Raw genomic sequence first — 27,170 nt, 5'->3', positions numbered from 1 at the left:
CTGCACACTCCTTAGCTGGGTGCAGTGGAGGAATTCGTCCCTTGACAGGACCCTGCACTCACTGAAGCAGCCTTGGCACAGGGAGTGTCAGATCTGTGACCTTTGCAGATGTCAGTAGTAGATGAATAGGCACGACCAAGACCCCACAGTATGCCAAGTTTGTAAACCCTTTTTGTCAAGGGCTATCTTTTCAGTGCATACGGAGCACCTACCTTTGTGTGGTTTTGGTCATGATTCCAGGTGCTGCTGAAATGTAAATACTTACTAGAGTAATATCCAAGCTCCAGCTGCTTTTGTTTTGCTTTTCATAAGCTCACATACCAGAGAGGGCCGGAATTCAGGATTTACCAATAACAGACCCTGCTCTAAAGGGGATGCTGTTGCCACTGGCAGCGTGTAAAGGTGGGTGAGGTATGTTAGCAGATAGACATGGTTACTCTTGGGAATAAATAACTAGGATTGCTTCTGTGAATGCCTTGGGAAATGTTTAACTGTCCTGCTTGTTGAAAATACTTGAATTTACATAATCCAGTAGGCTGAAATGATCTCTGAGATCATCGAGTCCAACCTTTGATCAAACACCATTATGTCAACTGGACCATGACACCAAGTGCCACATCCAGTCTTTCCTTAGGGAATAATACCTCCAGGAATGGTGACTCCACCACCTTGCTGGGCAGCCCATCCCTATGTTTAATCACCATTTTTGTGAAGAAATTTCTTCTAATGTCCAACCTGACCTTCCCCTGCTACAGCCTGAGATTATGTCCTCTTGTCCTGTCATTGGTTGCCTGTTAGAAGAGCCCAACCCTTACCTGGTTACCCCCTCCTTTCAGGGAGTTGTAGAGTGATAAGGTCCCCCCTGAGCCTCCTTTTCTCCAGGCTAAACACCCCACAGCTCCCTCAGCTGCTCCTCACAGGATTTGTGCTCCAGACCCTTCCCCAGCTCCACCACCCTTCTCTGGGCTCACTGCAGCACCTCAATGTCCTTTCTGAACAGAAGGGACCAGAACTGGACCCTGGCCTCAAGCTGTGGCCTCACCAGTGCCGAGTACATTGTCCAAGTTCCTAGTTCTTGAAAGAGCCGTGGGGTTTGAAAAACTAGTTTTGTTTCAAAATCTATTTTGTCATGTGATTCAAATGAGTTATTTCAAGGAGGAAAATTCCTTCAAATCAACCTATTGTGTCCTGAAACAAAACCAGAGCCCTTGCTGTGCAAACAATAGGGGCTGCATTGCCAGCATCTCCCTTGCCTCAGCTGCAACAGACCATGCACTTTATGCTGCTCGACTGGAATCCAAACTGTCATGTCTGAGTGTTCAGGACAAGCTGGTTAAAGTGGTCTGAGATCAGAGAACAAGGCTGAGGGCTGCAGTCCTCCAGGGAGAAGGATGGATCCTGGGTTTCAGGGTGTCCTGCTGGCTTTGCTAATGTGTGCGGGTAATAGCATTCTTCAGTGTGCTCCTTCAGGCAGGGCTTGCTCGCCCATCCCAGGTGATGCCAGTCTCTAATTCAGTATCAAAGAGACGAATATCTCGATCTGTCATATTTGACAGAGTTGCTTTGTGAAGGAGCTCATTTTTCACGAGCTGCTGCTTTATCTCTCTCTTCCTTTCCCCATTTTCTTCTGTTTCATCTTCCTCTGACTTCTGTTTTATTTTTCCCTCTGGCCAGACTTCTTATTTTTTGCTTGAAAGTCTTTTACTGTCTGAAAGCTGAAATTGTGGAGCATATGGGCACTTAATGCAGGCCACCTGCATGCATCCAGGGACTCTACACAGTCCATGAATTGTCTGCTTGACATCCTCAGTGTAAAATGTTCTGCAAAACAAACGGCAGATACAAGTCAGGCTGCTGCCAAGACATGGTGGAAACCCTAAATTGTTGTGATTCCTTTCTGTCCTGTAAATGTTGTTTATTTGCATAAATTCAGAGAAGCCTCCTGGATTGCCTCAAAGCTGTGGCTCTTTCACTGATTTAACCTCAACCACCTCAACTGTTTTGTGCTGCAATTTTGCCAGCACACACTGCAGGCACAGCTGTAGGGCACAGCAATTTGTTTCCATATGTTCTTCACACAGCACATGTAGTAGCACCCAGAGCTGCAAAATGCTACTAGTGGGACAGATGCAAACATTTTAGATCTATTTATTGGGTGCTTGGAGTCTGTTCTTACAGCAATTTTGTACAGAATTTATGCAGTGGAGCTTAAACTGCCAAATACAATGCAAGCAGCAGATAGTCATAATTATGGTGTTAATAAGTGGTGTTTTGTAAGTGGTCTCCTGGCAAGATGTCCCGTGCAGGCTGCTATGCAAGCCATTTCTCCTTCATTAATTGTTGCTAATGTTTTCACTGTGAATGATCCATTAACTAGCTTAGCATGGCAGAGTTGAACAAAGAAGAAAAAAGTATTACATTTGCTCAGAGAATAAATAGAAAAAAACATAATTCTTCACTGGGTCTCTCACTGCTGCTTGCTCCCCTCAGATGTGTTCCTTATCACTGCTTACTGCCTTTCAGGCCTAATGGGCTGTACAGCTTGTAAAAGGAGCATTCAGGTGATAACATCTGCTCCCTTTCTCTAGTGCAAGTGATTCAAGGTCTAAATTTTTTATTCAAAGCTTTTGCTATATGTAAAAGCATATTATAAAGATGGTCAAGATGTGATTTGAATGCTTTAAGGAGTAACAATGGTACCTATAATCCACTTAGAAGGAGGAGTTGCCTTCAAACAAATCTGGATACAAACTTTCCTGGAGGTACTCATGAAGGAACTGCTGCAGGTTTCTCTTATAACAACAGTTATTTTATGGAGCTTGGATACAATTACTTATCCAGAAAAGCAGTGGCACTAGTGGGTAAAAAAAACTTTGATTGAAGACTGATGTCTGTATAAACACATACAAGAGACAGGCCTAATCTGATTTGGTTTCAACATCCTAATAATATTCTAAAATAGTTACTGAGTAAAATATTCTCCATAAGCAAATATGATTAGATAATCCCCATCTTTGTCTACTGAACAGTTTAAGTAATAAGTGGGAACCCAAAGGGAATATGGATTTATGAAGATGCTTTTTTGTAAAGCAAGAATATACAATATATTTTTCTCAAATCAAGGCTCAGACAACAAATGGGTCTTTGAAAACGTGTCATGTTAAAAGACAATGAGGAAAAGATCAGGGTGTTAAGCGAGCTATTACAAACAAGTGGTGAAAAGAAACTGCCTGCAGTTCAGTTTAGCAACACAACTGGGAAAAGAGCAGGCAGGCTGAGACTATTGAAGATTGTCAGCACTGTCACAGTAGCACATGATGAACAACACAGGATTTGGAAAATCTGCATAAGCTGCATGAGCAGCCCCTTCACAGCCAGCATGTGCTGATACTCCACAGGAAGGACTCTTGAAACATCTACAGAGAGCACAAGGAAAATGGGCAGCGTGAAGAATGTCTGGGAAAGCATGAGCAGAATTCCAGTGCTGTGCTGCTCTGGAGAATAATTACAGACCCTCCCAGTGCACCTGGAGCAGCTCTGGCACTGTACCACTCCTTGACTCAGGTGTATTTCTGCAAGAGGAGTAGGGAACTTAGTTATTGCAAATACCTACTGCCATGATGCTTGTAGTTTTATTCCTTTAACCTGCTATATTTTATTCCCTTTGATTAAACTTGTTTATATAATTTGCTCTTTTCTTGTTATTCTGTTTTAAATTCCTGGTTAAACCCTCCACCATGTTTAACTAAAGGCTAAAGAAAGCAGAGGTTAGGAATTGGTAAAAAATTGACAAAATTCTAATATATTCAAGTGGTGTGTCCTGTGTAAATATACAACTGCTTCTCCATTGGGGTGTCATTCATGGCCACAGGGCAGGTGCTCCCCTACAAGGGTGAAAGCAAACAGAGGGCATCCAGATTTCTCCTTTGTCCTCAGCTCTGCAGGGAGAACTGGAAAAAAACTCTGTGGGCTGACTCCTCATCTGGAAATCTGAAGGAATCATGTGTATTTTAAATGGCCTTTAGGTGAAATGACTTGGGATGATGTATTGAAGATGAGAAAATACTGGGAAAGGTGATGATGAGCAATGCTATTTCACAATGATGCAGAGAAAACAGCTAAGACTAAGAATCTTTCACTTGTGAAGGTGATTCCAAAGCCAGAAGACCTAAGGACATGGAGAGTCACTTCCCATCCAGCTGTCAGCTCAGTTTGATAGTGACCAATCTATAAACATAGACTTCCAGGCTGACTGGGACAGTACCTCTGAATAGTGGGGCAGTAGGTGTGCAATCAGACCACTGCAAGATGTGTGGTGCATTTGTACCAAGCCTAATTTGGCCTCTGAATCAGAAATAAGCTGTCCGTTATTGCAAGTATTGTTCATTGAATATAGATGTATTAGCCTAGCCCCAAAGATTACAGTTTGCTGGAGAACACTGTTTTAGAAGAGATTAGATTAACTAAAGAGTGATTTTTAAAGGGTATTTTTCCTTTAAGCACGATAAGGATGTTGAAATAATTGGTAACCATTTTAATATAACTACAGTCTGAGATCTTGGTGGATAAATGCCATTTAAGAGAAAGGTTTCAGTGAGATTTGCTTTCAAATTCTTTCGAATGTATACTTTTTCACAGAATCACTTTTTGAGCAGCTGTTTCAGCTGGATGGTGAATCCCAGATAGCTGCTTTCATACCCTGCTTGCACAATAGCACATACTGCAGCCAAACCAGGGCTGCATTTGTGCAACTTGTGCATTGCATCTTGCCTGTCTGTGCCCTACACAGCAGCTTGTTTTAGCAAGAGAATACACTACACTGCTCTGGCCAGAAGATGGCAATGAGAAATGAGGTTTTACACTTTATTTTTTTGGTCAAGTATTGTACTGTGGTGCTTTGAGCTGATTGCAGTTTATATGTCAAATCCTTCCAGGCAGTTTGTTTTTTTTTTTAATAATTAAAAAGCCCCAGCTTCACCTCTACACAGATGAAGCCACCAGTGGGCTGTGTCTGAGCACATCCAGCAGGAGGGAACGTAGGTGGCAGTTTAAAATCAATTTTCCCTTAATTGATCTTTCATATCTGGTTTCCATGGACTGCACAGTGATTGTAAAGCCCAAAAACATTTAGCAGCTGTGTTTTAAGGACTTTGGGAAGACCAGATGGCTGAAGATTCACTTCAGCACCGGGGTGCAGGGTAGCTACTCCCCTGGAGCTTCAGCTGACAGGTTTTAAGAGTGTAGGGGAGATTTGTTAGAATGTGTGGATTTTTAAAGTAGGAACGTAGTTTTAACTCAAGGTTCATTGCCAGAGATTCCTCAGCACCAGTGAAAATGAAGCTGTGTAGTTGCCCTTCAGCAGCTGGAGGCACAGGAGCATTGTTACTCACCTGTTCCAGGGACATGAGGGTGCTGTTCCTGGTGTGGCAGCTCTGGCTCCATCACGAGATGTATCCCCCAGGGCATTTGCTGCTGCATTTCTTCTGGTTTTACTCTCACCTCTAGAAATACCTTGGTTCTTCATACAAGATAAGAACTTTGTGGGAATCTTCAAAATATGATATTTCCCATTAAAATCTTGCTGCTGTTTTTATCATACTGACTCCTAATACCCATCAAAAGTTGGCAGAGGCAAACTCACAGTGGCAGAAGAGGAAATTTCTCTCCTCCTTTAGTATTTCCATGATTGACTGCAAAGCTGAGTAGCCAAAAGCAGATGGGTTTCACTACTGGGGAATAACTTAGAACTGAGGAGCTCTTCTGACCTGAGTGAATGATCGGTTATTTCCAACTTCCCCCTCAAACAGAAACAAAGATAGTAAAGTGTTTGCAAACGTTTCACAGTTTGCTGATCCCCAGAAAGTGAGATGTGTTTCCAGGAGGAAAATGGACAACAAGAGAATACTGAAGTGATCAGACTAGAAGAGAAGTAAAACCACCAAGGGGACAAGGTCAGAAGTTTTGATCCATGTTGGTTCCCTCAGGAGATCTCTTGAGACAGGAGCTAATACCCCACCATTTCACAGTCCTGCTGAGGTTGTTTTAGCTACACAAACTGACTAGCTCCTGGACCTGCTATTGTGCACCTCCTTTCGGAGCCAGACAGCATTTGAGGCTCTCCCTGGAGGGAAAGGAAGCTCATCTGTGGTGTTGTGATATGTTGTGCCCTATGATGGCAATTTAAGTGCAAGTGATTAATTTTAGCTTCCTTGTTTGCTCTCAATTCAGCAGTTACAGCGAAGACTCTCGAGTGTCCTCTGCTGTTCTTTAACAACTCAAGCAGACCTAGTGTCAACAAGGAAGCAGCTAATCAAAGGCTGCTGGCGTAAATGATCAGACCCAGGGCAGCACAGTTAGTGCACACACCTCCACAGGTGCCCCATGCCCACCCTGTTTGCCTTTCCTTGGTTTTGCATTAACCTGGCACAGCCATCCTCCTCCCGTGTGGGCTGCTGATCACAACCCTATCATTTTATGGGACTGCAAGTATCTGAGCACACCATTTTCTCTGCTTGTTATTGTTTGCCAGAGCTGAGAATCACATTTCTTTGGGGACAGTTTACAGAGGTTATGTCCCCAGTGGGAAAACTTTGGTTAAATAGTCCAAATTGGTTGGTTTATTTCATGGGACACTTTCTGACACCGTAATTCATGTTTGGGGAGGGTTGACTGCAGTAGTATATGGCAGGATGCAACATCAATGGGTTCATTCTCCCGTGTCACTTCATGTTCAATTGTGATTTTCTGGAATTCCTCTGTCCCTTGGTGATTGCTCAGTGCTGGGATTACAGGAGCAGATCTGTGCAGCCAGCACAGTCATTGTTTGTGGTGAAGGCTCAGCCAGCAGGGTGATGGATGTGAGGCAGAGGCTGAATATTTGCTGTCTGTCAGAGGCAGCCTGTTCCCAGGCACCATGGGCTCGGTGGGAACAACAGCTGGATATGAAGGTACAAGCAGGAGCTGTGTGTCTCAGGGTGTGCATTCAAGTTTGCCCTTCTGCACAGACAAGGCTTGTCCCTGGTCTTTGACCCTGGCACATTTTAGCTGTGGGTTGTGTGGTGCTGGGCTCTTACTCTCCTGCCTTATGTAAGACTAGAGTGAAAAGGCAAATCTGACCAGGAATTTCTCTGTTAATTAAAAGTGAGCAAAACTAGAGACAAGTGCAAAATGCTGCAAATATAGGATCATTGATAGAAAAATACCACAGAAAGGTAAAATACTATCATATCTGTCCTTGCATTTTCCCATTTTTTTCCACTGTTTTTATCTGATTTTCTCTAGTTTCTGCTTCTTTACTGTTTATATGCCTATTCTAGCCTTTCACATGCAAATGTATTTTGGTAGGAGGAGTAGTCAGTATGGGACTGACATGAGTCCCATACCAGCAGGGTACTTGCTGAGAAGTCTGCTTGAAGCTGAGTCTGCAAAAGTGAGTTTCAGCTTGTCCTGGGATGACTTTATGATGCTTGTAACCCAGATCATCTGTTCTGTTTATGCTGGACACAGCTATACAGGACTTGCACAGAAAACCACCATGGGTGGATGCTTTCTTCAATTTTCTTTTCTTTTTTTTTTTTTTTGACAGAAGAGAGGTGCCAAGCAATCAAAACCTGTTGACACCATGGCAAGTAATAAATCAAGGCTCTGATATTTTAAGCAGTGGGTTGTGTAACATTCATAAAGGAAGAATAGGAGTTCTGCCAGCCATGCTGGTTATTCATCATCTTCTCCATCAGTTTAGCCAATCTCAGGTTCCTTCCTTCTTTTTATTTCTTAGTAAGCATTACTTTATTTTCTAGGGAGCACAGAAATAAGAATAGAGAATGAACATAATCATGACAAATGGTTGCTTTGGCCTTCTCTGGGAAGACTGTGATAACCTTGGTCTGGTCTTTGTGTGCTCCTTCTGCCTTGCCATATGAGTTCACTGAGGTGGCCCTAGACTGGCAGACCTCCAAACCGGCGTGTGTCTGACATTGTTCAGTGGGAACACTCTGTGCAGACCCAGGCACGCTCCTCTCCTTGGCATCAGAGGAAAGAAAACAAAAGGCCTTGGTTCCGAGTTTGCTGGCTTTATCAGCACATATGGTTGCCTCCTCTGTCTTCCAAAAGCTGTTTCAACCCCAACACCAGACCATTGGTATTATCTGGCAAATCCCTCTTCACTTGCCAGCCATAGACAGTTGGCTTCCTTGGAGCTGATGAGTAATGCTTCCCTGCTGCAGGCTGGTTATGAGCACGGACAAACAGTTGGACATCCATAAATCACTAATTATTGTCTCTTTGTCCACCTCCTTGCTTTGCTTAAGCAGAATTTTTTCTGCAAAACTGATTCTTCCAGGGCCTTTGTGGTCAGCTTGAACTTCCAGATGAGAGAGGATGTAATGGATACTACTGGAACTGTGAAGAGTTCCAGTTCAGGCATAAAATGTATTGCAAATATGTTCTATTTCAAAGCCTTTGACACAAAAATTCCTAATTTTCCTTGTCCAGGTTTTAGTTTTTGCGTACATTTTAATTTTGTTCTGTTCTTTCAAAAGGAAACAAAGGGTATAATGTCAGTGCCCAGCATGACAGAATCACCTGTTTTCAGCTTAGCTTTAGGGAGAATCAGTCAATCTGTAATAGTAAAAATTGTTACCAGATTTCTCAGGTTACTATGAGGGGTGAATTACAGTGGAATTGCAGAATAATGCAGTCTGAGGAGTGGCTCGATTCCATGATTAGCCAGTGCCTGTTTGAAACTGTCAGAGAGGCTTCCAACTGTACAGTCTATTTCCCATGTTGAACCTATTGGTTGGGTGACCAACGGGGAAGTATTAAGCTGAATGTAAGCATCTGGTGCCTCTGATCTGTGTTAATGGGGGATAGCAAGAGACAAACTATTATTCCCCTCACATTAAACATTAAACATGAAAGAGTTGCATTAAAATGCTCTAGGAGAAAGGAATTACTTGTGTCTTTTTGATCAGTGGGTGGTTCTTCTAGATTTGACACTGGCATGTGTCTGACTTGGTGCACCCAACTGTATTTTTGAATAGCAGTAGGAGTTAAATTATCCTTTCAAAAGGGAATGAACACCCAGCTGGGGTTAATGCAGAAACATCAACAGACTATGCTTTTACATGCCTGGGGAATAGATGCAATTTCTGGATTCTGCTCCCAAATGCATTTGGATAAAGGCAGAAAGTGTGAGGATAAAAGCGAGAATCCACAGTCCTGTTTTATAGGGGGAAAAAAGAAAGTGGTGGATCAAGCTCCAGCTAATGTTGGCTAGTCTAAGGCAGGTGAGTGCTGACTGATTTTTACTTGCACGTAGATAGTACATGAAGAGATGGGTTAGAATCAGATGTGGGTTTAGAATCACTGAAATATTGAAAATCTGAAGGTAGAAAGAGACATACAGAGGTTTTCTGCTCCACATTTCAGCTCAAAGGGGTAATTTTAAAGGTGAATTGGGTTGCTCAAGGCCTTGTGCAGTCACCTGCTATGTGCAAGGATGCACAACCACTACCTAAATCCTTGCTTTTATTGTGAGGAATTTTGTCTTTATGTAGAAATGTATGTAACCTTAGTTGTCCCTACATCACATAAACAGAATGGGAAGACAAAACCAACACAAATATCTCTGAGGGCTTCCTAAAAGGGACTTGAAACCCTTCAGGAAACAAAAGAACAGTAAGTGAATGTTGATGCTCCAAAGATGAGTTTCAGCTTCAGAGCAAATTAGAATCAAAGGGAAAGATGTACTTTCCTTGCATCTAAATAAAAAAAGAGCTTAGGAAACCAAGGAAATTAAATTAAAATAATCAAATGCCTCTCACAATTCAGTGCTGTTTTTCCTCCATGAGCATTACTTAGCTCCTTGCTTTTCTGTCTCTTGGTTTCCTGTTGCCTTAGAGTCAGAGAAGAGAGGTCTTAGGGAAGCACTTGAATTCCATTCTCCACTTCAGGGCCTGCCAGGGAAGGCAATGGGCTTCCAGCAGCCCTGGACAAGGCTGGTTTGCTGACCCCATGGGCTAGTGGCCAGTACATTTCCTTTGTTTGTTGTAGCCTTCGTTGGGATGCAAAGAGAGTGCCAGCCATGGATTTCATTAATTCCACCATCAGTAGGTCTGAATTCATTGCCACTAATACAATGCCTTTTTTCTAAGTGCTGTGCCAGGGGTAGTTTTTTTTACACCATGTGTGACCTCCTGTTATTTCTCAACAAATGTTGGCAGGCACAGCACAGCTGGCAGAGCAAAGCAGCACAGTGTGTCACAAACTGCTGAGTGCATCCATGCTGAAATGAACAGCCAATTCCAGAGTGAAAATTAAATCAATAAGAAAGAAAAACATGCCACTATTGCTCTCCTTTACTCCAGCTTTGACTGCTGCTTCCCATTGCATGTTAACTCTTCTGACTTGGACTCGGGCAATAGCCAGAAAAAGGTTATCAAGAGTTTCAGAGTAATATTTTTATATCTCTTCTATCCTTCTAAAACTTCCCCAGACTTCTGTAAAACAGGTGTTTCTAAATTGTTCAAAAGCAACTTAACAATTAATTTCTTTCTCTGAGCTGATATTCGGACTCTGGTTTTTACTTTACAGGAGGCCTTGACCTGTTCCAATAATACATTGCAAATAATAATTATAGTGAATGTTCATAGTTTCCAACAGTGGATAACCCACTTTTCCCATCTTCCTTTCTTCTTTGGGGCTCTGTTGCTATGGAAGAGGAGAGCAGGGTGAAGTGCTGCAGTTGGTCGCAGGCAGCCTGAGCTTTGCTGATGACACAAGTAGCTGCCATGGCTTAAACTGCTCAGGAGCAGGACAGAGGACTGGGTAGTGTTGCAGAATGTAACTCTTGGGAATACTGGGTCTGCCTCTTTATTAATAAATCACTTTCGTGTGCTAAGGAGCAGCTGGGCCATCCTAGGAACTTGCCCTGTTCCATCCTGCAGCCAGCCCCAGCCTCTCTGCCTCTCTGCTCAGTTCCCCTCTCTGCTCACAAGAGGGCTCAGACCCTGCTGTCAGCCCAGGGCTCGGGCTGCTGGGGGTCACCCAGCCCCAAAGCTCTTGGCTTAGGGTGGTTCATGGGTTCAGCCCTGTCCCTCAGGGTGGGTAACACACAAACACATCTGGGCTCCCGTCTTATGACAGGGTTTTATTGAGCAGTTTTATTTTATTATGGTGCATTTAATTTGACCTGTTTTAGGATTACCATGGTAGGAGGCAAGTGTTCATGGAGCAGGTTTTGCTGGGACACCCTCTGCCCTCTGTCAGAGCTATGTGTATAATTTTGTGTGCTCAGTATGGCACACTGGACTGGAGAGTAGGGGGTATGTTCCCTGCCAACAGGCCTCTCAAGATGGCAAGGCAAAAAGAAATAGCTTCAATACAACTATCCTGCAAGCCTGGTTCTTCAGTGGATTGTCATTTTTTTGGCACCAAGAAGAGCATTTTAAGCTGATGAGAAAACGCAATAGACTGATTTACTTGGATGCTTTCAATGTTTCTTTGACTTTAGCCAGGGGAGCCCAAAGGGGGAGTAGAGAAAACCAAAATATAATGCTGCACAAGGCTCGTTTGTATGCACTGGGGCTTGCAGACACTCACTGAACTTGTACCTGCCTGTGGGCCAAGTGGAAAAAGAGGGCAGGCAGGGGGAATTTTTGCTCTTACTCAGATTAACAACCACAGTCATCAGCCCCAGGTGAGGCCATGCAGCTTGGCTTGGAAAAGGTGAGAAAAGTGTGTGTAGCTTACACCTGCTCTCTCTGAAGTCACACTGTCATGCAGAATTTACGATTGTTGTTGGGCCTCTGGCTCGCCCTCCTCTTCCTCCCCTTGGGCATGGGTCTGTGGAGCTGGACCCCCCAGGTGGCAGTGATGGGATGAAGTGTCCTGTGAGCAGGAAGATAAACCTGAAATCTAAAAGGATAGAAATAAACCCATTTCTTATCTTTTCATGAGCAAATCTTGCTTTTCTCTCTGCTAAAGAGCCCATTCCAGAGCAAAGCCAAAGGTAAGCAGAGACCCTGTTAGGTGCCTCGGGTCAGTGAAATGTTGTCAAGAGGAGCATCCCATACTTTTCCAGTAGAAGCATCTCATTCCTACTCTATTTTCTCAAACTGGCTGGTCTCTTGTCTCCTTGATGTCCCTTTAAAGACTGCAGAAAGGGTCTGTGATCCACTTGGGTGATACTAACTGTACCTCTGGCTGAAGTGTTTTGATAGCAGAGGATGGGACAAGCAGAAAAGAGGATGTGAGGATAAACAAGTCTTGACAAACCAGCAGGGGTATTGGTGGCTCTTAGAAATGAGGAAGGGTGAGCCATCCTTGTAGCCCCAATGCTGGCACCAAACTTTGCGCAACAGAAAGCCAAAGAGAGGGAATTGCAGTGGCATTTCACAGGAGAATGGCGACAGTGACTCAGTCCCTGGTGGCTGCTGCTGCAGCTGGGCATGAGCCCATGTGTTTGCAGTTGTTACTCTCATAGAAAAAGCCAAGTCCTGGAAGAGTTTAACTTTGAATTTGCAGTGAATTGAGGGACTGATGTCCCTGCTGTGATGAGGAGCCCAGTGCTGCGTCTCTGGAGCAGTGACACACAGCATGGTTGTTTCTCATGTGGCAGCTCCAGGACTATTGTTGCAGCACAGAAACCTGGATCAGCCCTTGGATAAGGGCTGACTAGTCTTGTGTTCTAGCATGCTGCTGCTATACTCAGTCCTATCTGATTAGATGAGACTGGAATTTACTGGCTACTCCTTTTTTCTGCTGCCTGTCTCACCAATATCCAGGGGCCCAAACTCAAGAGCACCTGCTTTTGCAGCCCTTTCATGTTTCTGGTCACATCTTCTGGAGAACTAGTCCAAAGGCTGGGTGTTGGCAACTTCTTCCTTCTTGGATGATAGAGTAAAAATATCTGGAAGTGCTTCAGGTTTCTGGAGTTCTGGTAGTGCTAGTCTTCCCTCTATGAATTCTAGATTAAATTAGGACTTGCTTTACAGGAAATTTTAGGCAATGTCTGCTTGTATTCACAGCTCGGTCATTTATTTGGGTGTAGCCCAGTAGTCTGAATAGCCTGTGATTTACTGCCACCAGTGAAATGAAACAGAATCACTTTCTCTGATTTATATCCTCTATTGTAGTCAAATATTTACACAGTATCAAGATCTTAGTAATTGAATGGCTTTCAGATAGGCAGCAAATGTTTATATACCTCTGGAATGGCCACAGGGCCATTGAGGTAATGATATTTCATTCTGATAAAAGGTCTTTTACTAAGAAGAAACTTAAAGCTCTCTCAGCTCCATTTTATTCTTGGGGTCGGACTTAGTCATGTTGATTTCAGTGGGTTACTGCAATTCTTACAGACTGTAAAAATGACAGAGTTCAGAAAACCACTTTTGTTGAAATGAAGCCATTGTAGTGGAGGAACACGGCATCTTTCCCCCAGCAGTGTTGTTGATTTCTTCAGGTAAGAAAGCAAGAAAAATTACCAGGCTGAAATCTCTCTCTGAAGGAAACTGAAGCTGGCAGGTTTGAACAATACCTACCAGTATTAAGTCACTGTTTCTCCACTCACTTGCAGAAAGGTATCACTAAATATTTCATGACCCATAGGTAAACAAAATTACCCCTGTTTGCTGAAGCAAGAAGGTTTGCTGAAGCACTGAAGCAAGTGTCATTCCTACTTGTTCTGTTTGATTCTATCTCCAGGTGAGGGAACTGGAATTCAAAGCAGGTGCAACAATTAACAGCTGAGTTTGAATATTGCTGAGCTGATCTTTGCTTTACAGTAATATTCAGATCTTGGGAATGAGCTGACCTGGATTACGTTGTTGGTGAAGACTTTGTCTAGACTCGGACAAGAATGTGTATTTCCTAGAAAGAGGAGTTGCATGGAACTGTGTGTTTTTTCAACCAAAAGAGATGTCAACTTTTCTTAAAACCAGAGTCTCCATAGAGGCTTTCCATCAGCATACATTTTCCTTTTTTTCATAATTTTTTGACATTGTCAGATAATTTTGAGCTCCTGGATATCAAATTGTACTAGGTGAGCAAAAAGTAGGAGAGCAGCAGAAAGGTAACTATTACTATATTCTGTCTCTTGGTTACTGAAAATCAATTTAGCAGCTATCTTTCATATAATTCCAGAGTGGATGTTGGAGAAAGACCAGAAACAATAGATGTATATTTTAGGTCCTACTTGTAAGTGTAACTTGAAAAAAAACCTTTTAGAGTGAGGGAGGCTGTTGGGGATCCTAGTCTGGGGGAAGGAGAAAAAAAATTACTACAGAGTGATTAACATTTGTGATATAATTTCATATATAATGGAGACTATATTCCTACTTGGATAATCGAAACAATCCTGTAATATAGACTGATGATTATTTTAATTCTGTAGTAACAAATACTTCTGTAGAATCAAGCTTTATACATGGAGCATGATACTCAATCAAAACATGCAGTGCTTTGCAGATTACAAAAGATGCTCTTCTCAAAGGTCACAGGGATTTCTCTGTTTCTCTGTCCCAGCTGAGAGGCAGTTGATAACCTCTTTATTCTGTATCTGGGATAAATTGCAGTTCATCACACTGGTAAAGGGAAGCTTTTCCGTTGACACTTTGTCTATATGTTGCGATATGGAGTAGGATACTCTGAAATTACCCTGTCTGGATCCCCAGCTGCCTCACAGCCTGGAAGAGGAGCCCAGCACTGCTTGTACCTGTCAAGTGTCACATACAGTTACCAAGGATGTAGCCACATGAACGTGGTACTTCTCCCTGCTTCCTCTCCCCCAGTTGTGTTGTCAGGTAAAGATTACCTCGAGATCAAAGCAAGTTCATTTTTTCTAACCAATGCCATCACGTGTGACAGCGTTCTCCGAGCCCTGCTAGCTGCTGGTGACAGGAGAGGGCTGTGCCAGCTGTCGCAGCACCTTTGGGTGGGATACGGCCGCTCTTTCTGGTGCGGAGCCTTGCTCGCCCTTGCGGCGCGGCCGTTTCAGCACCTTGGCCAGGGCCGCGGCTGAGGGCGGGTCGTGCCGGGAGCCGGCAGCGGCTCGGTGGGCACCGAGAGCCCCCAGATGTGCACTGAGACCCCCAGATGTGACAGCCTGGGGCCACAGCCCCGCACGGGAACGGGCATCGCTCCACACCTCTGGGTGTAACTGTGCTGATGCGGCCCCGGCTGTGCGGCTGCTGCTGTTCTACACGGCTGGGCTCGCTCGGCACATCTGGGACATTGACAGCACATCTGGGACATTGACAGCACATCTGGGACGCTGACAGCACATCTGGGACACTGACAGCATGTGTGTGCTCTCTGATGGGCTGCTAGGCCCCCATTCTGCACAGCTGGAAGCTGGCTTAGTTTACATTACTTGTGCTCCTGAAAGCATCACAAAGCTCCCAGTTCCTGACCCTGTGTTCTGTGATCACTAACGGGGGATTATGTCACGGTGGAAGATGTTACACATGCAAACATTGTTTGGTAAATGAATATTCAGAGTGATCTTTGACTAGTAACAGCTTTGGAGGCAGCAGCTGTTGGGAGTTTCAGCTAACCATACCAGTACTACAGCCACACTTTGAGTGAGATTTTTAAAAATAAATTAGGGAAAATGGGGACCTCAGACCTCCCTCTTCATGCTCATACTGATTTTTATAATCTGTTCCTTGTGAACTATTATTATACTGATTTCCTTGGGTTGCACTGAATTTAAGTATTCAGCCTTGAAATAACTCAGTGATGCACAACTAATGAAGCAGAAGAATGACTGGAGAGATGGCATTTTAGGTGAATCACAGCTCATTCCTCGAATTATTTATAGACTGCTCTCTCTTTATGACAGGGTGTCAGCTACCCGGCAACAGGCCAAAGTGTTTATGAATCATCTCATAGACTGAGTATGGCTTCTAGATGAGGGCAAAAGAAATTAAGGAAGGCTCACTTTGTGTCTTTTCATAAGCAATAAGCCATCTTCATTCCAATGAAAAATCTCTCTGGTCCCAGCTGGTGCATGGTTACCAATAAACCTGCTCATGATCAGAAGGGAAAGTTAATAACTAACACAGCTTTTCTTTGTTGTCAAGTAGAGCTGAGTAGAGGCTTGAATTTTTTAATCAGGCTTTTGTCTCTCATCTCCAGTCTCTTTATGTGACACCTCAGTGCCATTTTGCATTTCATCATTTCAGAGTCAAAATCAGGAGTACTCAGAGTACTATAATGAATCAGGTTGTCCTGGATCAGAATGCCCAGCTGCCTAGGAAGGTACAAGTCCATTATGTGCAAGAGCCAGATACTGCAAAAACAACAGACTGAAAGCACAATATTTGCCTCTGTCCCTGCTGTTTGGTAGCATGGCATCTATTCCTGAGTCAAAGCAATAATGGATCACTGAAATATGCAGTGCAAGCCCAGGCTGAAATGATCACACCTGTGGCTGTCAATATAGTTGGATCTGGTATCATAAAAACATAGCATGTCCTTGTGTGGACACTTGTGACTACAGGAAATAAAAGTCCCTTTCAGTCCTCTGAGGAGATATGTAGGTGCCAGGTGGATGCTGTGCTGCTGAGCAACAGCTGCATGGTTTAATGGGTGCTAAAATGGGCAGAGAGATTTGCATCAATTGGATGTTAGGTTTTATTAGACATAACTTCGTGACAGTGGTAAAGTTGACATTTACATACAATCATGGCCTTTTAAAATCACGAAAATCATGAACATCAACAGATTAAGTGTTAAATTAACTTCCATTTCTCTAATATACCTTTCTAGAAGCACAGATTATTTTAAACTATGCATCTGCATGTTACATTCACATAATAAAGAAAACTTCAAATAAAAAAATAAAACAAATTATGTTAATACAAGATTAATATTTACAGACAAGGAAGTTCACTGCTACTCAAAGTACCACCCATGGCCCCATGGCCATTCAGGCCATAGTTCCCCATCCTGGAGTTTTATGGGCCTGGTACTGAGTCTTGGCAAGAGGGAACTTCTCGGAATTTGTAGCAGCAAGAGTTATGTTTTCTTGTTAGAATCCAAAGCAACTAAACCAAGTGTAATACCAGAGGCAGTATCAGAACCCAGAACTTTTGCCTCCTGACTCTCATTTCTAGCTGCTTGTTTTTTTAAATTAGAAATACAGTACCAAGCTGAAACTTGTCTCTGCTATCTCCCGGCTACCTAGTTGTGACAGCTGTGTGTAGAACTGGATTTTGTTTCCACTTTTTGCTTTCACTGCCATTGATCTCTAGCTACCTCTGAGGCATAGGAATGTGTCATGGGCTTCCCTGGGCTTTACCTTGGACATTCCATGAGCAGCAGGGTGGCTTTCAATCTTTTTCCCCCACTGGGAATGGATACAAAAGGACAAACAAGGAGGATCAAGTCCAAAGCAAGATTGAACACTCATTTCAAAGCTCTAACTAGGCTTTGTACTAGCACATCCCTCACATCTTTGCAAGCCAAAGAACTACACCACATTAATGCAGCTTCACTGCTTCCAGGCCCAAGGAAATCATGGGGACACAGCAGGTTTAATGAACGTATCAACCCAGACCAGCCCAGTCAGCACCTGTCCTCATATCCCACCATGTGACAGTATGCCATGAGATGTCTTCAGCCTCCTATTCATTTTCTGTATCCATTAGACTTGTAGGAAGGCAGGATTTTCACAGGAACCAGGCAGTTTAGAGTGAGGTATGCTGAGCAATGGCTTTCTTCTGGCAACAGGAGCAATATTTATCTAAAGGAGTGGTTTGGTCACTGGGCTGACTTTTTTGCTATGGGTTGGTGTTAGACACAGTCTGTTTCTATTCTTCTTCATGTAACAGGAAATATTGCTTCAGATGGTGGTGTCAGAGTAAAACAAGTAACTCTTATTTATTTGGTAAAATGATTTGGGGATTTTCCTCTTTCCTTTCCAGCATGCTCCCTCTGCTCCACTGCCCAGGAGCATCATTACCACAGAGAACTTTGCTCAAGCAGTTGCCTACACCAGAATTTTAAGTTTGCATGTGCAAGTCAGGAGCACCCATCAGTTGACAAGAGCAGCACCATGGCATCCTCTACCCAAATGAACTCCAGTAAAGTCAGGCTCAGAAAAAAATCTCTCCAACAGGACTCAGCTCCTTCATATAGAACAAAATTCAGGAACCCACAGGAAAAGAAGAGGATTAATTCAGGTAAATTATTCCCTCACATTCATAATTTATTTGCTATGAGACAAAAGGTCAGTCACCCCTGTACAAAAGGCTGACAAAGGCTCAATCATCAGCTTGTCCTACCAAAACCCTACTTCAGGATTGTACCAAAGATCTGACACTTTTGTTCTGGATCTCTGCAGGAGCAGTTCTCAAACACAGTGATATAAAAATGTGGAAAGGAAGTGTCAGACAAATGGAAAGATTTTTCTCTCTTCAGAGAAAAAAAAACCCTGATTTAAGATCTGTTGGTAGGACAAAAGCACTTATTAGTGCTGCTGACTCCACAGCATTGAAACTCACATGTAATAACATTCTGTGGTGTTAGAATAGACAGATATTTTTCTGCTTCTGTTTCACAGCTGCTTTGAGAGGTGTGGCATCTACAGCTGTGTTGGATGGAGTCCTCTGGCCACACTGTCTTATTCCCAGTTTGCTCTGCATCCTCCACATCACCTGTACCAGGGGTTCCCATCACATTCTCAGGTTAAGTTCAGGTATTTTCTATACTACCACACACATCAACAAAAACTCCAGTAACAGGAGTATTTTCTTCAATGATCTTCAATATATAGCGGGGCAAGGGGAGAATAATAGAAAAGAAATGTATTGAGAAAAAAATGAGTTGTTTGTAGGACAGGATTTTTCTTCTGCTTTCACTGAAAAGAAGAAAATTGCTACAGAAATAGTGGTCTTGTCTGACCAGTCTTCATCAATCAACTAAAATTTTATGGACTACAGCAAGCCCCCCAACAAATATTTATATATATTCCATGGGCATTGTCTGGTTTGGGTTTTTTGGCTTTTACTGAGTTTTTGTTGTGAGTTTATTTTGCAGTGGTTGTTGTGTGGGTTTGTGGTGGTTGTTTCTTTAGGTTGATTGGCTTTTAATCCAGTGAAATAATGCCTACAATCAATGCTTTCAAATTGCCTATTCTGGAAGTCTGCCACAGTTACTTCAAACTAACTTTACTTTACTTTTAAGTAAATTTACCCAGAAATACAGTTTGTTCATTTAGAAGTCCTTTGGGAAATCATTACTGGTCCTGATGGAGAGTCTCAAGTATTGCAGTTCTAAGGCACAACAGGCTATTAGGAAATATTTTTATCCTCTAAAATAGAAGAATATCCAGTTTTCTATAGGAAAATAAGCCACTGGAAGAAAATCCTCAGTTTTACTTAAGTCCTTCCTCAATGTCAGTGGCCCCATTCTGAAAGCAAGAATAACCAAGTCAATCTATTTTGATACTTAGGCATCAAACTACTGTAGAACAAAAGACAAAGGAAACAGAAAACAGTACTGGTGAGCTTCCTTCATGTCCATTGACTTTATATCATTAAATCATTCATATCATTTAGTAACACTACTAAAAGTCAAGTCCTGTGCAGTGCTAGAGCACCTTCTCTCAGAGAGTTTTAAAGCATTCTCAAAGTAGTGCCGGTCTTAGCCCATCACAGTCTGGCAGACACAGAGAGGCAGGAGCTGGCATTGAAGGCTGTGGTTCCCAAAGACCCACTCCAACCACTAAGTGATACTGCCTCCCCAAATGTAAACTCCCTTTATTGACACACAAAATACCTTTAAAACATATTAGTAAACACATCAGTCTCTTAAACACACCTTAGGAAGATCCCCTGCACATGAAAAATCTCTTGTAATTAAGTAGCCTCCAGGCATTAGAAGTAAATCCTGTTTTTATTTTGAGGCATCATCAAAGAATGTGACAGCACCGTGGAACTGCAGGTAGGTTGCTTGTGCAGCACCTAAGGCAACCATGGGTACCTGTTAAATCCAAGGCAATCTGTGTAGTCAAGAGAGACTAAATCACTCAAACTGCTGATCCTCAGCCTTCAACCTATGCCTCCTTTGTTGTCTGTGGATATTTGTGAAAGAGACATTATTTCCAGAGTGAGAGAGGTGCAATCCCAAAGTGCTTTCCAGTTTGGTGCATGTGAAAGTGATCAAAGGTGAAAGCCCTCCAAGCCTGGAAACTAGCAGTAACAAGGAAGAGCTGATAACAAAAACCCAGGCAACAGGTAAAAGCAGGTATCTCAACACAGGCACAAGAGAAAGGAATCCAGTTTGAACATCTGGGGCAGAAAATTGTCCGAGTGAAATCTGGAGTCACATCTGTGAAAATCTGTGAGGGAATGAGGAGTGGGTTAATGACAGAGTAGCATTTAAAGAAGCCCAAAAGTGGTCCTTCTTTTCTGCCTGAACCTGTCTCATGCACAAGGTAAAGTGTGACTCCTACATCCCCTATGGCTGACCCTTGATCCAGGTGCATCATTCAGCCTGCTTGGGCACCCAGGTGAATCTCCATCCCCCATCGTCGTCCCTGCGCACAAAGGCCTGTCCTTGGTGGAAGCTGTGTGTTCTCACATTGCGGTGGGGACTCAGGGACGTTGTGAAGGCCACTTCTGTTTTGTTGGGTGACAAACCACCAGTCAAATAAGGCAACCCATAGGCTGGGAGGGAGGAAACACTTGGCACTGGTGAGGAGACACATGATGCTGAAGAAAACTGAGGAAGGAAGGGAGAATCCTCGCTGCATGGATGGGTGATGCTGTTGGCTGGAGGCACATGGCTGCAGCTAAACACTGCTGCTGCTCCTTCCCTGTGCTCATAGTCTATTGTTCCCCCAGGGCTCAGGCAGTACGTGTCTTTTCTGAGGTCTGGGGACAGGGCACTGTAGTTAGCTGAAGTTTCATCAATGGTGTTCACATCTTTTAATCCTAAAGTCTGCAAGACCCAGCTGTCCACAGCAGGGCTGGCTTGCTCTTCACAGGCAGTGAATTCATTGAAGAGGTTCCTTCTAGCTTTAGAAGCATGAGGAGTTTCTTGACGAACAAAGCAGTAGTCCTCTTTTAATCTCCTCTTGGTACTTTTGAGGATAGCACAGGTTTTTTGCCCATGGTCAGATAGCAGTTTCTATAAAAAAGACCAAAACAAACAAAAACCCAGGTGGAGAGAGAAGATTAAAATTTGAATTTCTAGACACCCAAAAGCAACGTGTTTCTGACCTCAGATTTTAGACGCACAAGATGGTTATGGTTAGTACCGTCCTTATAAAGTTTTTTTTCCACTGTGCTTAAACATATGGGTATGGCCAACTATTTTGTATCTTTACAGTGTCTGCAACAACCCCATCCCTGAAAGAGAAGAGTGTAACTATGTCAGTAAGACCTGTGCTTTGGTGGCATTCCCGGCCCCTGCACTCCTGCCTGGATCTGTGCCAGCAGCACTTGGCAGGTGACAGGGCTTGGGGGGAAAAGTGGCAGCCTGACAAAGAGGGAGGATGCAAAGGCAACTCATGCTGGAACAGGGTGATGCTGACAAGCAGTGCTCAGAGCAGCAGCCTGAGTGGCACTGCACTCATCAATTCACCTCCATTGTCATTATCCCGGGACAAGGGCCCTTCAGGCATCCTGGGATGGTCAAAGGAAGGCAAGAATAAACAAGGCAGCTCCCCACCATGTCATGAATTCACTGCTCAGACACCTCCCATGACGGTTCCACACTGGACCCCTCTCCACATGACACAGTGCGTGGCCATGTCTCCCTGCTCTGCCCAGTGAAGAAGACCTTTTCCACTGCCAGGAGCCAGGTCTTGCCATGGGAAGGAGGATGTCATGCTATCAACTCATCAACAGGATGGAAAAGGAAAGTCTCCTATGTCTTACAGTCTTTACCTCTTGCCCAATCCATAGAGTTGAGCAAATAATCAATAGTTCAGTTTCATGAGCAATGCTAGAATAGCAAAAAACGTCTTCAAGCTCACAAGAATGATTTTATTTTTGTTTAGATGAGAGACAAATAATCAAAATGTTAATAAAGCAACCCTTAGTTTAATAGAATGTTTCATCTAACTTAAAATGTTTAATTTTGTATTTCACCATTAAAAAAAAAACAAACACAAGTTTTAATTAATAAACTGGAAAAAAATCCTTATAAAAGGGATAATTGATGAAATAGGCATTCAAAAATATATATCCAAATTTGAGCTTTTTACTGAAAAAAACAAAAAAGCATTAGAGGGAATAATTTTACCTTGACTGTATAATCTTAACTTACTTATAGCTAACTAATAAATTAAACTTCATTATTCCAGGTGCTACACTGTTTCCACAGTCAGCATCTGATAGGATACCATTCCTGGAGGAAACTGTCACCTTCGTGAATTTAAATGTGATTGTGAGTTCCACTGCAGGTTGTCTACACCCTTAGATTTTCCATATATTTTACCGGCCCATACCTAATCAACCTGTTCCTTCTACACACATTTGTATGACAGGTTCGAACACAATACCTTGGCTTTTTCTTCTAAACACTTAATCAGGGCAGAATTCAGGTATTGTCGGAGGTTATTATTTTCTTCATGTAACCTAGCAAGTTCCTCTTCCTTCTGAAGCAAAGTATCTTGAAGCTGTGGAATAGAGATACTGATGAATAGGTGTTGATTCTGTAACTTAATAGCAATTGCCCTCTGGTACAAACTGCTTGGATTTGATGATCTGGGTGTTTGCTTTGTGAGCTCAACCCACCCCTCCAGCCTCTTGTCTCTATAAATCTAAGTGGCATGACTGTTCAGTTTTCACTTTTGACTTCCTTTAATCTTTAAGTGACTGTTTGAGAAGATTACTCTGAAAAAACCTACAACCTCAGAATAATAATAGAAAAGAATTACAGGTAGCCCTGTGAGCAGCCAGAAATGGTCACGGGCATGACAGCAGCTTCAGGATCTCCTCTTGAGCGGCAGTAAACATCCCTTTGCACCCCTCCTTCCCATTTATAGCTGGCTGGTGAAAAAAAAGAAAAAAGAGGAGGAGTTGCACACTAACAATTTATGGGGGTAGAGTGCAGAAGGAAGATGCAGTTGCCATTGTTTATGATACAGCAGCACTCAGTGATCTCTTCAGTTGTGGGCCCTATTGTCCCAGACCTGGTAGATACACAGAGTTGAGATAATCCCTGGTCTCAAAAGTTGAACAGGAATGGCAGACACCTAGAACTTTTCCATAGGAAATCTAAGTGTTTACAGATAGATTTTTGGCTCCTGATCGTAGCTTTGGAGACTTCTTTAGGAGAACAAAGAATCTTCTGCCAAGGACCACAGACATCTGCTGAGCACAGGCTCAGTCAAGAACAGACTTAAATGATTGAGGAAGAGCCAAAGAAAGAAGTACATTGACATCTGGAACCATGGTTTGATTCCAGGGACCTTTAAGTTAATATCTGAATTTTGACTGACTTCACTGTGTCAAAACATCATCCCAAGTACTTGATCAGAATCATCAATCTGGAGTTCCTTCATCTAAGACAGTTCAGAGTTGCTCCTGTCTCTTGCTGGGATTTACAAAAAAAATGAAAGATAAGAGAAAATAAAGTAACAAGGAAAACATGTTGGTCAAAATGGTTGATCTTCTAGGCAATTCTGGTGGAACCATTACCCATGAACTTAAACCTGGTGGAATTAGGAAGGCATGCACTACATATTTTTAGCCAACAGCATCGTCATAGCCTGAGGGATCCCCTGTTCATGCCCCTGGTTTTCTTTAGTGCCAAGGCTGCTGCTGCAATATGATGTAAAAGGGGAGGAATGGATAGGGAAACCCACTATAGTTGCTCCAACCTCACAGGACAACATGGAGACAAACACTTAAAGCAAGGAACAGTTTTGCGTCACTTCTAACATCCATGCCAGTGGCAGAGAGTAGAGCGCATATATGCAATACCATAAGCCAACCCAGAAGGTGCCGAACGTGACAAAAAGTTCGGGAACTTCGTGGGGTGAACCCGAGGGTGCTGGGGGGCGCGGAGCCTTTACCTGCTTGTTCCTGTAGAGCTGGGAGGACAGCTGGTCTCCCTGCCACACCGCGTCCTGGACACCGAGCTGCGGGCTGCAGAACTGGCCTGCGGACCAGAGCGAGGGTTAGCCCGGTCCCGTACCGCTCCCGGTCCCGTACCGCTCCGGTCCCGGCGGCAGCTGAGCGCACTCACCCGGCGGCCGAGCCTCCCGCTGGACCTGGCTGTGCGGCGGCTCCGCGGCGCAGACGGCGGCCCAGGTCTCCTTGGAAACACCGGCGGGGGCAGACCAGGGGCAGGCGCAGCCCGAGCCCCCGGCGAAGTCCGGCTCCGGGCACGGCCGGCCGGCGCTCTGCGGAGGGAAGGGGCCGAGGCGATGGGGCGCTCGGCGGGGCCCCGTCCCCAGCCGCCGGCGGGCCCCGAGGACAGGCGGTGCCGGCCCGGCCCCGCCGCGCCCCGGCAGAAGCGCCCCGGCGGGGCAGCGCTCTGCCCGCTGCTGTCCCGGCCGGGCTGTGCTCAGGTGCCGTCGCGGGGCGGCCCCGCCGGCCCTGCCAGGCGTTAGCGGCCCCCGCGGCAGCGCCCAGCCCTGACCCGCTGCCCGCTCCCCGTTTTCCCGGTGGCTCCGCTCCGTGCGCCGAGCGCGGGCAGTGCCGCTCCGCCTGCCCCGGCAGCACTGGGGCTCCGAGCACAGCTGTGCCAGGGAGGCGGCTCAGTTCCCTGAAACCCCTTGGGAAATGCTACCGTCCTGCATGGATTTAGGGTGAAGGAAGGTCCCATGCTGTGCTTGGCCAGACCGTTCCTGCCACTATGGGTGTTCGACTCAGCTCTAAAGCAGCAGCACAGAGCCAGCAGAGTCACCTCCTGGCTGCTCGCACTCTCTTCTGCCCCTGCAGTTCTGCAAGAGTCCCAGACCGCAATGCCTGGGGTTGTCTCTGGATTCACCCTTCCTCCCTATCTGCAGTAACTCTAAATCTCTGCAAGGTAGGCAACGGCACAACTTGGAGCCTCAGTCAGAGAGTCTGCCCACCCATGGGAAGACACAGCAGCAGAGACTGCACTGGCAGGTAGAGAGCCCTTTCTTTCCCATCTTAAGAGGGCACAAAATCGATTGTACTCCCCCAAGGGAGAGACCAGCTTCTCCTCCTCTACCTCGCAGGTCGAGAGAAATACAAAGAGCACTTACCATATCAGTTGCAGAATGAAATGCAGGTCTTGGGAGCACGTTTCTGTTAAAGCCCCAGAGAGGTTTAAATGGCTCTGAAGGAGGGGGAGAGGGGGGAGACCGGGGAGGCGAGTTTAATCTAAAGGAGCTCCCAGTGACGCCTCAGAGCTCTCCTGAAACCCAGCAATCTGATTTGGTGTAAAGCTGTCAAACTTGTGACGTGAATAAACAGCAAACTTGCTGAAATCAAAGTCATTCTGGTCCCACAAATCAACACAAGGAAGGAGGGAAAAGAAAAGGAGGGAGAAGGAAAAAAAAACTTCCACACACTTCAGGGCAGCAGTGAACTGGTGAGTCTGAGTTTCACTCCAGGAAATGAACAGGCATCCAGGGAAGCATCCCACATGTTCAGAATAAGGCTGCTGGTGTTGTTGGTGAGTTTTTTGATTTGTTTTGTTTTGAAGCCTTGTTTGCAGTTGTAAAATCCAGCAGGAAGAAACAAGTCTCTCCAACCTGCCTGGCTGATGGAGTGGGTTTTGCCCGGCTTCTCAGAGGTGCGTAGAAGTAAATATGATTCAGAGCACTTCTGTGGACAATTCTGAGGAATGAAGTGCAGGTTTCAGAACAACAGTCTGCAATGACAAGCTCCTGCAAATGTCTCACTATATTGGGAATGTTTTCTGTCAAGTGCCAGGCTTCCAGAAGATCTAAGGATATAAATATAGGCACTGGTAAAATATTTACTATGATAAAGTACTTACTACTGTAACATTGCAAAAGCCACAAACAGGTGTGTGAAAGGCAGAGTTTGTCTCCATATTTCTGATTCATATCAGATTTACGCAGCAATCAAAACCCATGGATAAAATTGAATTTTTCCTGGGAGGAACAAAAAAATTAACCCCAAAAAAATCTCCCCTGAAGGTCTGTCTTTGAATAGCACAGGGAATGGTGGGAATAAAGCAAATAGCAGAGCAGCTGTTCTGCCAGGATCCTGCCCCTGCTATGGCAAGGGCTGTTCCAGGTGCCATCCTGACCTGTCTGCAGCCAGCCAGGATGAGGCTGGGCTGAGGGCAGGCCATGCTGGTATATGAGAGGGTCTTTCATTTCTCCCCCGGAGGATGCTCAGTGCTGTTCCCCCATCAGCAAGCCTTAGGGACAACACAGGAGGGACAAACCAAGAGGGCCATTTGCCTTATGTTCTTTTATTACTGGCTATTTTCCTAGGTTGCTGCCCAACTGGAAACTGTACCAAATTAAACCACTGCCATCTCCTGCCTATATCTTATTTCCAACAGAAGTGTTTTTAAAAGGCCTCACACTCTGAGCCTACAGTGCCTGGGGTCACCCTTTAGCTTTCTTAACCCGCATCACAGCACATTTGATAACTGCTGTGATAACCCACTCCCTTCAGATGCCGAGCACTCTGCAGGGCTGTCATCTGTTGGCTAGCGAGGAACACGAGCTCTGACACACCCCCAACATGCGCCAAGGCGCAGCGCAGCTCCCCGGCCGGGTGTGCTCCCTGTGCCGAGCTGCCGCAGGGCGCTGTGGCACCGCCGGCCCCTCACACGGGCACATCCCAGGCCAGCACCGCTGCTCCGGGGCCCCGCGGGCGGCAGCGCGCTGGCTGCTGGCCCGGGGGAGGCGGGTAAAGCCGGGAGAGGAGAGCTGGAGGGGCGGGCAGGCTAGAGGAGCCCTCAGCACCCGCAGCAGCCCCGTGCGACGGGCGAACACCCCGTGCATCCCGCCGGGCCCCGGCAGCGCCTCCGCGCCCCGCAGCGCGGCCTCAAGCCCCCCGAGCCGCGGCCATGTTGGGGCTGCCCAAGATGGCGTCATCAAGGCGCGCCGCCCCCGCCGCGCGGGGATGGTGGCGGGGGGAGCCGCGGTCTCTCCTGAGGGGCCGGGACTGCCCCGCTCCCCGTGCCCGGCTCCTCGCGGCTCGGGACGTGCCCGCATGGCCCCCGAAGGGATGAGGCAGGGGAAGAGGAGCCTG

At 45.0% G+C, this 27,170-nt stretch overlaps 1 protein-coding gene across 1 annotated transcript; it reads right to left on the bottom strand.

The window, feature by feature from the left end:
- Positions 1-20,076: 20,076 nt before the first annotated feature.
- GMNC (geminin coiled-coil domain containing) lies at positions 20,077-26,256 on the bottom strand. Its single transcript, XM_058844152.1, has 5 exons — positions 26,212-26,256; positions 24,208-24,703; positions 24,035-24,120; positions 22,517-22,633; positions 20,077-21,138 (listed from the first exon to the last, which is right to left on the bottom strand). The coding sequence occupies exons 1-5, from the start codon at positions 26,254-26,256 to the stop codon at positions 20,494-20,496; spliced, it is 1,389 nt and encodes a 462-aa protein (XP_058700135.1). The 3' UTR covers positions 20,077-20,493.
- Between the last annotated feature and the right edge of the window lie 914 nt (positions 26,257-27,170).

This window comes from Poecile atricapillus, chromosome 8 (assembly GCF_030490865.1).
Source record: "Poecile atricapillus isolate bPoeAtr1 chromosome 8, bPoeAtr1.hap1, whole genome shotgun sequence".
Classification (NCBI taxonomy): Eukaryota; Metazoa; Chordata; class Aves; order Passeriformes; family Paridae; genus Poecile; species Poecile atricapillus.
This window is presented reverse-complemented; position numbering and strand designations above follow the sequence as displayed.

Bases quoted from the DNA above. Each gene is read 5' to 3' on its own strand.
- GMNC (XM_058844152.1), bottom strand. From the start codon at position 26,256: ATGGCCTGCCCTCAGCCCAGCCTCATCCTGGCTGGCTGCAGACAG. The intron at 24,121-24,207 runs GTGAGTGCGCTC...TCTGGTCCGCAG, and splicing joins GCGGGAGGCTCGGCCGCCGG to GCCAGTTCTGCAGCCCGCAG. The intron at 21,139-22,516 runs GTATTGTGTTCG...TCTTTTTTATAG, and splicing joins GTTTAGAAGAAAAAGCCAAG to AAACTGCTATCTGACCATGG.